The sequence below is a fragment of the Bacillus rossius genome, chromosome 15 (genome assembly GCF_032445375.1).
Source record: "Bacillus rossius redtenbacheri isolate Brsri chromosome 15, Brsri_v3, whole genome shotgun sequence".
Classification (NCBI taxonomy): Eukaryota; Metazoa; Arthropoda; class Insecta; order Phasmatodea; family Bacillidae; genus Bacillus; species Bacillus rossius.
In genome coordinates this window covers 7,560,193-7,573,746 of record NC_086342.1, presented here as the reverse complement: position 1 = coordinate 7,573,746, position 13,554 = coordinate 7,560,193, and the positions used below count along the sequence as shown (strand labels likewise).

Below are 13,554 nucleotides of genomic sequence, written 5' to 3'. Positions count from 1 at the left end.
CCTCCTCTCGAGGAAGAGTTGCGAGGGCAAGTCGTCTGCTGGTTGTTTTGGCGCGACTTTGACGATGGAGTCAATATGTTATCAAGCTACATTTGGTGATGACGGTAATATTTTAATAGATGACGACATTGCAGCGGAAAAACATTACAATATAACTTATTCGGCGTCCTTTATTTAACAATCAAAAGATTTGCAATAGTTTCCTAGTACAGGTTAGCTTATGCATACCACAGGCGGTTTAAAGTCAAAAAGCAATAATTATATATATATTTTTTACCTTTATCAAGCTCTCTCATAATTTGTAGTCCAATATATGGTAAATCAATAGCTACTTCATCTTCCATTTCCAAACAAATTTCTCACGATGTCTGCTATATTTTCCGCCATCATTGTTTTACAACAAATCGCGTTTTCTTCGTGTATTAAAAGTTACCGACTCTTTTTGCCCTCAGGTCAACTTGCTCTCAACTCTTTCAACTCCCGAGGAGCACGAGAGACCTCGAGTCAAACAAACCTTATGATTCTTGTAGACCATTGTTTAAGAATCTAAGGATACTTACTATGATGTGTCAGTATATATACTCATTAATTAATTTTGTAGTTAAAAATAATGATAGCTTTGATAATAACAGTGCAATACACACTTATGACACCAGAAATAAATCCGACTTGCATGTGCCAAGTAATAATACATCAAGGTATCAAAAAGGTGCACTGTACTCTGGCATAAAACTTTTCAATGCACTCCCTCATCAACTAAAAGCAATCTCCCATTGCAACCCAAGACTATTTAAAGTTCTACTCAAAAACTATTTATTAGAAAATTCATTTTATACATTAAATGAATATTATAATAATGTTTAGAATAACTTATGATGATTTGTTTGTATATTGATGCATTTAATATTTTTGTTTTAATTAGTACTAATTTGATGTGATATTATGATTTAATTAATTTGATTGTTTGTATTGCTCATTTTTGTTGACTTTATTGACATGTTCTATATTTTTTTAAGAATCTGTTGAACGAATTTTGAAAATAAATAAAAAAATAAATAAATAAAAATTACAAACCACGCTCGACAGGAAATACAATTAAAAACTTATCATTTAAAACAATTCCTATTTAAATATTTTAACTAACTAAACTAAAGGAAACTTTACTAAACAGAATATATATATTTTAAATATATACATTTAACTTTTTTAATTTATCTCATTTCTGTAATTAATTATTTAATATTCCATTATATCTGATTCCAGGGGGGATCGATTACGAGTCTACAGGTAGCCATATCATGCATCTAATCACTACACCACACCACTGACTTACTAAAATTAAAAAAAAGTTTTTAAACTGTACTTTAAAATATTTTGAGAGTTTTTCTCGTTTTTCAGGGCCAACCCAGGCGAGATATTATAAAACGTTGAAAGGTGTATCTAACTTGTTCTACTAACATACAGTTGAAGCCAATTGGGTGAGACCCTACTCTACTATACAGTTGTTGGATTAAAAAACATATTTTAAAAAAATACACTTACTTTAATATTAAAATTTATATAAAACGAATATTTAATTTCAATAATTTTTAACATTTAAAATATTCTTACTATGGGAGTTCCGAGTTTGTTTTAGATCCGCTTTTTCAATGATCCAACTTTTAACTCACAATTGCGGCAAATTTATAAGTTATCGCTATACATTAAATACTTACAAAACTTCAAAATAAATTTAAACTTTACCTGACTTTTAACACCAAACAGAGTTTAAAAAAAATATTCCCACACTAATACGAAACTTTCATTTAACATAATGTAAATGAAGTTCTTGTCTTCTATTAGCGCCGCTAGTTTTCAGGCCACCGCGATCTTCATTAACCCTTCCGAGAATGAAGTTAATTTCTCAAATCTAACTTTATGTCCGTGCTCCTAGGGAGCAAAAGAAGCTGCGAGTAAAACACACAGACTGCTAGAAGTTTTACCCCAGTTGTCGTACTCTTTGGTAAGTTCCGGTTTTGGGGAATAGCTGTGCCATAAGGTAATTGTAAAATATACACTCGATTTATTAATAATTCTTGTTATGAGGTTTTTTATTTACAACTACATACTTGAATTGTTAGATTAAATTATTTTGCCAAGTGTCAACTGATTATTGCTAATTTTTTCCAATGTGTATAATACGATGATTTCCGATTAATCACCTGGTCTTCCATTGAGTTGTATGTTTTGTTATCGTAGTAATGTCATTAATTTTAATATTTGGATTCTTTGAAAGTATTTTTTTTTTCTTAATAATTGAGAGTGTAATCATTTGACAAGTTTTAACAAAATGTTATGTTTTGAATAGGCATTTCGAACATGGCTCCAAGAAAGGGGAAAGTTCAGCAAGAACAAGTGCAAGTTTCTCTTGGACCTCAAGTTCGTGAAGGAGAAATAGTTTTTGGAGTGGCACATATATTTGCAAGTTTTAATGATACCTTTGTTCATGTCACAGATTTATCAGGAAGGTAAGTGTTGCATATTTTTTTTTAGGTATATGTTATAACCTTAAATTTGGTGACATTTAATGGTTAATGCGAATGACATAATCGACACAGTATTAACACAATTTTTGCGATAAGCACTTGCTCAACACTGAACTAGCACAATGGCCTTGCTATAACGGTTACACAAACTTAACTCCATTTGTTTATTTTTGAGATTTTAACCTTCAAAAATTAATGCTGCTCTAGTTGGTAGTTTGTTTTTACAATAAAAAAAATGTAGTGTTACCATTATAAAGTGCAAATAAAAGCACACAAGTTTCTAAATTTATTGTTAAAATATTTTTTTCTTTGGAAAGGATCCTGAACTAGTTTTCGATTTTGTGTACGAATAGTAAACAAAAAATAATATTCGGCACAATCTAGTCAACACACATTTACTTATTTATTATAAAATAAGTTTTATAATGATGTAGGATGTTCAGAGTTTCTGATCTATACCATATAATTTTATTAATAACATAGGTAGTATTAAAGCACAAGTTAAATCTAGGTAAATATGTAGTGTACGGATTATTGTCAAAAAATTTTTTAAAAATTTGAAATAACTTTTATTATATGCTCTTTTACGTCCTCTTTTCATTACAGCCTGTGGAGATAAATTCTAATTACTTTTGGAGATATCGCAGTTCTTATTTTGCAATACAAGACCTATGTAATCATTCGACCGTCGCAATTTTATATTTTTCCGTGTGTGCGTGAATGCCTAAATAACAGAAATTTTTCATTAGGTAAGGTTAGTTACATTATAAATACTTAAAAATAAAAGGAAATTAAAAATAATATTAATTCATTTTACTTGTTGTATAGTTTCAAGTATATATAATTATAATGTAACTGACCTGACCTAACAAAATGGGAAAAAGGTAGATTAGGTCAGGTCAGCTACATTATAAATACTTTGAAACTGAATGGACATTAAAAATAATAAAATTAATTTGAATGGTTGTTTAGTTTTAAAGTATTTATAATGTAGCTGACTTAACCTAACAAACCGGAACAAAGGATTAACAGTCGGAACGAAAGTAATTTTTTTTTATGCGCAACAATATCGAAATAACAAATAAAGCATAAAAATTTGAAACGTAAATAAATCATCACCTATTGGTTCGTTTGAATATTGGCCTATCACGAACTATCACGTGACAACATTATCCAATAAAAAACAATTGATACTCGTAAACAAAAAAACAATGGCGAATGCCGTGTGAATGTACAGGTATAATGATTAAAATTTAAAAATTAGATATCTCCAAAAGTAATTGGAATTTCTTATCTCTGCAGGTTGTAATGAAAAGAGGACGTAAAAGAGCATATAATGAAAGTTATTTCCGATTTTTAAATTTTTTTTTGAAGATAATCCGTACACTAAATATTTACCTAAATCTAGAGCCAACTCGGTAATACTCAGATATTGCGGCTTTTTAGAATGGATAGAAAAAAATCTGGAAACATGGCGACATGATCCATTTGGCTTGATCCTGTGGTACTTGATACTTGCTGTTTTAGTTCAGTATGTCGAAAGATCCTTACAGCGTTGATATTAAACACTTCCAGCTTGTGGGTCGAGGGCCGGATGTTTGACCCCAATACTCCGTCATGACTCAAATTCGTGATCACAAGGCCTGTAAATTAGTTGTTTAGAGTTTACTTTAGTCAAGATTTAATACTTTTGACTTCAGTGCCATTTATGTGTGAAATTTTAGTTATTTGACAACCATTGTAAGTAAAAGTAGCTCTGGCTAAACTAAGTCAATGATAGAAAGTTTTTCTGTGTTCAGTTTGTAGACACATTGATGTATTTGATATTGATTTTTTTTTTTATATTGGTGGAAGTGATCTCTAATATGCAACACATTATTTTATGTTTTGCATCATTTAAAATTACATTTCCTGTTACATCACACCAATATACAAACAGCACCAAAGATATGTTTGAGAGTAATATAACCAAGGGACTGCCTTACTCACAGACGGTGTGTTCTGATACGAACAGATTTCGCTGACCAGTTATTTAAGTAAGTCACTCGGCTGACAATGCTGTCAAATGTTGAGGCAATTTGTCCGATTTTGACATGATATAATTTTCGTGGTATTCAAACCAATATTTTAGGTCGTTGAGTAGGGTTGCATTGACTATATCATTCCAGCGTAATGCATCGTAGAAACATGAACCTTTAAAACAAAACTTATCTTGTAAAAAAAAAATTAGAAGTTAAATACAAATAAAAATAAATATTAGTTTTGTAAAGGGTTTTTAATAAATGACAACATGTTGTTAGTGAAATACAGTTTTCAATTAACTTAGTTTAAGTTTTATGTAAACAAAAATTCCTGCATAAAGTTTTAAAATTACTAACGAAAGAGACGTAGTTGTGTATTCTTCTTATCGATGTCTAATTTCAGACAATCAGTTATCGTTCATCTGTAACCTCGACACTAGTCAATAATTGAGCCTGATGTTGATGGTAAGGTTATATGTGTTGGAACTTTCAGTGGTTGTAGGATAGTGTTCACTGGTTCCTCCTAAGTGTCTTGTGTTGGTTGTGTTTCAGGGAAACGATTGCGAGGGTGACGGGAGGTATGAAGGTGAAGGCTGACAGGGACGAGGCGTCGCCGTACGCTGCCATGTTGGCAGCCCAGGTCAGTGTGGGCAGTATACATCCCGGAACAAGTCCGTTTTTGTGTTAGTGTGACACTGCTCTGCTGAAAAGGATTTTTTTTTCTGATATTGACCAAGAAAACATAATAATGATTTGCTCAACACCAGGGTTTTTGTGCCTCGTTAATAGTCCGCAATTTCTTTTTAATTGAATAAAGGTCCTTAAGAGTCCTTAACTTTCATTAAGCACCCTTAAAAATGCCTTGATAAAGACTGATGGATAAATGCTGGCTTTTTAATGTTTGCTTATATAGAACTTGGTAGCAGTCAATGCTTTTCACATGCGCAGTATAATGGGCAAACTTCAGGCCACATGATATATATATATATAGACACACACACACACACACACACACACACACACATATATATTTACTTCATATAAGATCAAAGTGAGACAATAAAAAAAAAAACACATTTTTAGTTTAGAGTTGAGCAGGGTATGTTGATTTTAATCAGCATGATTTAAATCGTGATTCTAATCATGATTTAAATCATGTGATTTTTTTAAAAAAATCAGTGATTAAAATCAATTTATAATATGATAGTATGAACGTTAATATTTCCTATACTGTATCGTTTAAACCAAGTAATCATGGCTATTTACATAAAAATTGACTGCTGCAAAGATAGAATGAAAATTGAATAGTACTTAATTTCTTCTACAATGTATTTATAGTTATTTTGAAACACTTGTTAAATATTGGTGGGTGGAATGTACCTTTAAATGCCACCTCATTTTCTCTCTTCTACTCTCCTCTACCTCATGTGTTTGTGTTGTGTGTGTGTGTCATATCTCCTCCGCAACAGGTTTGTCTTCCAACAATGTCAAATGCTATTTTTAGAACTGTAGGAAGGAAATTTTCAGTTCTTTGGCATGTCTGGTTTGGTTCAGTCAACATTAAGAAATCGACTGGGTACAGAAAAAGTTGCAAAACTTGTATTTTTGTTTAAAATAATAAGTAAGAAGTAATATTTTATGTAGAAGTTTTACTTTGAATACTCTCGTATGTGTGCAATTCTGAGAAGAAAAAAAGGAAATTGTTATTTTGGTTTAAATTACTTTATTTAGAACAATTGGACTATAAGACTATAAGGGATGACAGAAGTGACAAAGTTACATTTAAATATGATATATTTTCAATGATGTAGTTATTTTCTATAAGACATATTTTTTTACTAATGTTAATTATGTTACTGTACTAAAAATTTTTATAAAGTGACATCATTAATGTTTCCTTAAAACATTATGCAATGTAAAATGTGGTTATTTCAAAGAAAGAAAATTAGGCTAGTTGTCTTTACAAAATGAATTAATCTGTTATTAATTGTACTGTAGAGCAAAGTCAAGTCATGAAAACAGTCATGAAAATGTACTGTATATTACACAGATTACAATTTTTTAAATTTTAATCAAAAAAATCTGATTTTAATCAAAAAAACCAGATTTTAATCAAAAAATCTGATTTTTTTGATTTTTTAAAAAAATCAGGATTTATTCATACCCTGGAGTTGAGATACAAAATACAAAAAAAGTACTATATATATATAGGTTTTGAGTTGAGATACAAAATACAAAAAAAGTACTATATATATATATAGTACTTTTTTTGTATTTTGTATATCAACTCTAAACTAAAAATGTGTTTTTTTTTATTGTCTCACTTTGATCTTATATAAAGTAAATGTAATTAGTTATAAAATTAAAAATTAGGGCTAAAAATTTCAGACACTATTCTTGTGTTAGATATATGTGATCCATAGATATTTAACTATATAACATTATTTCTTTTTTGATATTACAAATAGTTTTCACCTCTTGATAGTGAAGGCAATGAAGTAAGATGTCATTAAACACTCCTTAATTTTTTTTCTGAGAGGGTACGAACCATGAACACTGCAATTATAAACTAAACATCGTAGACAGTGTTCAAAGAAAAGTTTTTGTTGACTCAGCCGTTGAGGCAAAACGATTGTTGCAGTGGTGATGGCACCACCTGTTAGACATACAATGTACAATGTAGCTTCACCTGGAATCCCTGAACAGTGCCTGTCATTATGTGGTTGGCGTTGGGGCATTTCAGCATTCTGGAAACTCAGGCGAATCTGGAAATTGTCAGGGAAAGACAGGGAATTTAATTTAAATCCTGGTAAAGTTTTGAAATTCTACCAGTGGTAGTAATTTGAGGGGAAGTTTGACGTGTTCCAGTCTACCATCACCCAGGCTGAAGCAATTTTATTTTTAAATTTGTGTTTTAGTGCAGTCATACTATAAAATGTGAAGTTCTGTTACCCTCTTTTATCACACAATCGTCGCACCCATATTTTAGGCAGTCAAAATTGGGATAAAAAAACTTATCGCGTAAACGTCGCATGATGTTTTTGGTCCCGCTTTTAGATGCAGAGCGCTTTGTGTAGGTATCTTTTCCGTATAAAATGATGTATGTATTTTAAAGTAGAAATATAATATTTATTCTGACATTACCACTTATTTAATTAACGGAAATACGAAGATGTCTGATGTGTAAATTTTCTTATAATGACGTTTTTAAACGTTATTTCCTTTATCTGATCGTCTGCGTCGCCACGGTGTACCGGTGTAAGTATCTTTTCCGTATAAAACAATGTATTTTAAAGTATAAATCTAATATTTATTTGGACATTACCACTTACTTATTTAATTAACGGAAATACGAAGTTGTCTGACGTGTAAATTTTCTTTTAAAGAAGTTTTTAAACGTTATAACCTTGATCTGATAGTCTGCGTTCCCGCAGTGTACTGTTTATAAACATGTTGCCAGCGCTAGTTGGCATCATTCTTGTTTGGTTATGTTGCTGTCCGTATAGAGCGCGCGCATGTATTCGAATATTGATATCTCGCAGATTGCATGCAACGCGCGCTCTCTGTCAGTTGCCGAGTTAACATTTGACGGCCCGCACTCTGTCGTGGGAAGCGTGTACTACGACAATATAGTTACGCATTAGTTCACGTCACATATTCAAGTGGCTTGCGTTCATGTCACAGATTTTGTTTTTCTATTTAAAGTTGAAAGGTTATTGTTTAATAAATTGTTAATTTAAATTGTTTGGCGTGCTCTTTTAAACCTCACTTTTTAAATGAATGTACTTTCCAAAGATGGGTTTTGTTTTCATAAATAACTTTACCTATCAAAAAAAAAATTTTTTTCCGCATAATCGTTGCACCTTTACTTTTCAAACTTGATTTTAGAATAAAATGTGCGATGATTATGCGAGAAAACACGGTAAATATAGAACTAAATAAAGAAGGTAGAGAGACATCTGGGCCAGCTCTGGGAATGGTAAGAGTCTGAATTTTCTTTATTTCTGTTAAAAAACTGTAACATTTTAAATTATTTAAAAAAAAAAGTAAATTTATTACAGATTTTTGTGGACACCCGGTTCAAAGACACTTCTACCGAAGGTCATATAACTGGGGCATATTCAATTATCAAACAGGAAGCATGAGAGAATATACTCGCTAACATCATTCTGTTACTCATGAGTAGAGCCAAGATTATATGGTTTTATGCGAAATCGCGAATTTTCACGCGAAATTCATCCCAAACCGCGAAAAATGCGAAATGTTTTCTAACCACAAATAAACACCTCAATATTGATTTAAATCGTTAACTACCGACTATTGGTTGATTGACAAAAATTCCGTATCTGTTTGTAGAAGAAATGGTCGTCATCCAACTGAAGTGTGGTGGTTATTTAATGCGTTAATTATTCATCTTAAAAAATTACAAGATATCACAAAAATTGACGATTTCACGAACAAAAAAAGATCATTATCGGAGTTAGGTTAGAGTTTTTAAACGCATCTAGCCACTAGAGATCACGCAATATTAACAACTGACGATCGTAAACTTAAAATTATCAAGTTAACAAACACAACAACGTGAAAAATCTCAGCGCCTTGTTTGCTGTATCCTTTGAAAAATACACGTGAAAAAAAAACTGCATTCATTAAATAAATACGTATGAAAATAAAATAAAAGCGAACATTGATATTTAATGATCACTTAATATTTAATGAAATTTCACTGTAACGCAATTTTGTGTGCTTGTTGAATAAGCAGTTTACCGTGAAGCCTTCATTTTCATTTCACACTTCACAGGCGAGAGTGCCAAAATCGTAACATAATCGAAGTTTTCCGATCGCTAATGAAAAAGCACCTTATTGCAAGGATTTATTTATTTTACGGTCATTAAATATTTTAAATAACGCTTACCTACCCAACCCTCCCGGAAAATAAATAAAAACATTTATTTCACTGACCTGACATAACCTAACCTTTTACTTCGGGTTGAGTATATGGCTCTCTCGCCTGTAAAAAGTAGGCTTCCCGCGGTTTATTTTTTCGCTACAACTTCAGCAAATACTAGTTTTTGGTACCTCCGGGCTTTGTTTACAAATGACGTGCATAAATGAAAGCTAAATTTCTTAATCATGCCGAAAAATAAAGATACTGCGGCATCACATGCTGACGAGTTTAAGAATGAGGGATTATATGTCAGTGACGGAAAAATACTTTTCTGTAAATATTGTAATTGCCGTTTGGAGCATGAACGTAAGGACACGGTAAACAAGCACATAATTAGCGACAAACATGTAAAAGCTAAACGATCCCCATGCACTTTGAAACGACAGCTTTCTATCCCAGAAGCAGGAGTGGCGCAAATATGCGCAAAAAAACAAAAGGAAGATTTTGTTCTCGAAACTGTTGAAGCCTTTGTAGCTGCAGGTATTTCTCTTGAGAAACTTGACAACAGCAAGCTGACTGCATGGATGCAGAAGCATGTAAGTGGTGCTGGTGATCTTCCAACAGCGGATTGGATGAGGAAAAAGTACATTCCCCTACTTAGAGAGAAAAAAGAAGTGGAAATCAAGCAGCAGCTCTTGGGGCAAGATGTGGTCATACTCGCAGATGAAACCACTGACAAGAGTAATAATTGTGTTTTCAACATCTTGTTTAAAATTCTGAAACCAGGTGCTGAACAAGATGTTATCTTAGGGGCTTCTTGTGTCCTTGATGCAGCAAATGCTGTTTGTTGTTCTCGGGCAGTGATTGATGTATGCTACAAATATGAAGTCAAGGAAGAAAACATAATTGCGTATGTTACAGATAGTGCCAGGTACATGACAAAATCTGCTGGTACCCTTGAAGGTGTATTTGGTGACCACATGTACCACATACAATGTTGGGCCCATAAAGTAAACAAAATGAAAGCGGATTATCCTGAATTTGCAGCTGCTGCTTTAAAGTTAATATGGATACCTGCAACGAATGTGGACTCAGAAAGATCTTTTTCTAAGTATTCTGTAGTTGTAAGTGACAGAAGAAGATCTCTAAAACCAGAGAATGCTGAACTGCTGACAATGGTGGCTTTTTCCTGAGCTTAATTATATTGCATTTATAGAACAAAAGTTTAACTGTAGTTTCTATTTTAATTAATTTAGACTCTCTCCTGAACTCAGGAACAGTACTTACCTGCATAAGAATACTAAATATTTTAGTTGTTAATTTTTTATGTACTCTCAACATAGTATTGTTTAATGTGCATATTTTAAGTCTCTAACCACGAATTATTGAAGCATTTGATCAAGGCAGCTCTGCTAGGTGTGTACATGTTATTACATGTGTTTTAATTTTTTATGACGATAAAGACGAAATCCACAATTCTTAATGACGAAAAGTCCTTTTTCATAACACCATAAAATCTTGGCTCTACTCATGAGGTTATCCAGAATTGTGATAATGGTTGTCTGTACCTTCATTTGGGGTGGAGAGTGCATACAATGTAGTATTTATACAATTGGGTTGTTTCTCTGGCATTACATAATAATGTACTTGGTTTTTTTAAAACTAGATAAAGTCAAACTTCAATAATACAAACATGGAGGGACTACGATTGTCCCTTTTGCAATAATGAGGTTTGATTAACCAATCTATTGAAAAGAAAATTCATCATAATTTTTATATAATTCCTAAATAAAATTCAAATAAATTTAAAACTTGTATACAGTTTTATACAGCACCAAATGTACTTTTTTAGGGATAGTAAAATACAAATTTAGGATAGCTAAACCTGTGGCTCAATAAATATTTTCTACTGCATCACGTTTAGAAGGAGTTCGCAAGAGGTGGGGCATAATTAGTGTGACTTACATATTGACATTGTTGCTCTTGATTTACTTGTGGACGTCGTAAATCTTTGCATTAGTGCATGGATGTTAGAACGGAAGTCTGCCTGGGTGGCCACTGTCATTCGGGAAATTCTTTTGAAAAAAAACGGTTCTGACTAGGAAAAGTAATGTAATGTCCCAATATCATCTGTGTTACTGACAAAAGTTTTTGCGCGAAAAAAAACGTGAGAAATTTTTTTAATAAGTTGTTTGTAGTGTAGCACAGATAAGTACATAAATATGTTTTGCTAAACTCTAAATATATACTTTGTTAATGTACCTTTATTTTTCTGTATACTTTTAAAATTTATAATAGATGGAATAACTTGATACTACAAATGTGTTATTCCGTACAGTCTAGTACAGTGAAAAGAGTTTAGACAACTAAACAGAATGTTTTAGATAACCTAATTTTTAACAAGTTTTTTTTTTAATTTCAAAAAACCCACCAAATGCGGACATTCTGAAAAAAAAATATACACCCTTGCCTCGAAGTATATCTGTTTGATTAACATGGTTTTGAAGTAACGACTCCAATAAATTACTGCAGATTAGAATTTATGCGGTCATAGATTCAAAGTAGCACTTTTTTCTGTTACGTGAATTTTTATTTTCGTGTGCACACAATGGCAAAAGCTTTTGTATGGCATAAATACAATGCAGCAAATTATTGTGACTAGTCAGCAAACAATAATTTGCTCTTTTCTTAATAGATGGCTTCCTTCATTGCGTATATATCTCTGATGATGCCCGTGTGTTCAGTGTTCAGAAAATTTTTATTTTACATTATCCGCTATGCCAGTAGCAGCTCGGGAGAGTAAAGCCAGAAGCTTTCAGGGCACTGTTGGCAAATCATGGCACACTTCCATTTATGTAGTATATAGAGTTGGGAATGGAAAATATAAGTTCATGCTTTTTAATTCTTATTAGAACTGAAATATATATCCTACATTAATAACATTATTATTTTAGAACTCTGAAAATGTTAGTGGCTGCTTGAAAATGCAAAGCCAAAGCCCTATTTTGAAATTTAATTTTAGGGTGTTTAATCTCAATATGTCCATTCAACATTTATTTTAATGCACTACAAATGTATTTACTAGACACATATTTGTAACTAATTAATTTTAACGGGAGCAGTGTCATGATTAAAATGGTGCTTAATCTCAATATGCTATTAAACATTTATTTTAATGTACTACAAATGTATTTAGACACACATTTGTTACTGTAATTAATTTTAACAGGAGCAGTGTCGTGATTAAAATGGTGTTTAATTTCAATATGCTATTCAACATTTATTTTAATGTACTACAAAAGATGTATTCAGACACATATTTGTAACTGTAATTAATTTTAACGGGAGCAGTGTTCGTGATTAAAATGGGAGTTTGAAAATGAATTATTTTGATTAACGTACTCTCTTGAAGGGAAATGCTGTCTTCCTGGAAGGAATATTATTTGTACTGTAATTAATTTTAACGGGAGCAGTGTCGTGATCGACGTACACTCTCGAAGGGAAGTGCTGTCTTCCCGGGAGGAATCGGAGTGTTGCTTGGCGGCAGGACGTGGCGGAGAAGTGCAAGTCGCTGGGCATCACGGCGCTGCACATCAAGCTGAGGGCCACCGGCGGGAACAAGACCAAGACGCCGGGGCCCGGGGCCCAGTCGGCCCTGCGGGCGCTCGCCCGCTCCAGCATGAAGATCGGCCGCATCGAGGACGTCACGCCCATCCCCTCCGACTCCACGCGCAGGAAGGGCGGCCGTCGCGGCCGCAGGCTGTAGACCCGCCTCTTTGTTTCGTTCAATAAATAAAACTAAAATTGTAAGACGACAACTGTGGACTTCTGTACTTTCTTGTCACTGTTGTAATACATTTCTTTCCCTTTACAGTGTTTGTACACCGCCTTAATTTGTCTATTGGATTAGGGCCTTTGAAAATCTTTTAATTTCACTTATAATCCTTAAAAACTCCTGAATAAAGATTGATAGCATGTAAATAAGGGCTAAACTTTGGTAGTTCAATGTTCTTATTTCCTACTTGGCAGCAAACAACATATGTGCATTACAATTTTCTAATTTTGGGCCACTTGATTAGATTGCATTATGATGTATTTGCTAAAATTCCAAATACATTAA

At 32.6% G+C, this 13,554-nt stretch overlaps 1 protein-coding gene across 2 annotated transcripts; it reads left to right on the top strand.

The window, feature by feature from the left end:
* Positions 1 to 1,966: 1,966 nt before the first annotated feature.
* Positions 1,967 to 13,252, top strand: LOC134539369 (small ribosomal subunit protein uS11A). Of its 2 annotated transcripts, none has more exons than XM_063381356.1 (4): positions 1,967 to 2,038; positions 2,348 to 2,507; positions 5,099 to 5,186; positions 12,982 to 13,252. In XM_063381356.1, the coding sequence occupies exons 2-4, from the start codon at positions 2,359 to 2,361 to the stop codon at positions 13,198 to 13,200; spliced, it is 456 nt and encodes a 151-aa protein (XP_063237426.1). In that variant the 5' UTR covers positions 1,967 to 2,038; positions 2,348 to 2,358; the 3' UTR covers positions 13,201 to 13,252. The 2 variants fall into 2 exon arrangements, with proteins under 2 accessions (XP_063237426.1, XP_063237427.1); XM_063381357.1 differs by having other exon boundaries at positions 2,029 to 2,219.
* Positions 13,253 to 13,554: the final 302 nt, after the last annotated feature.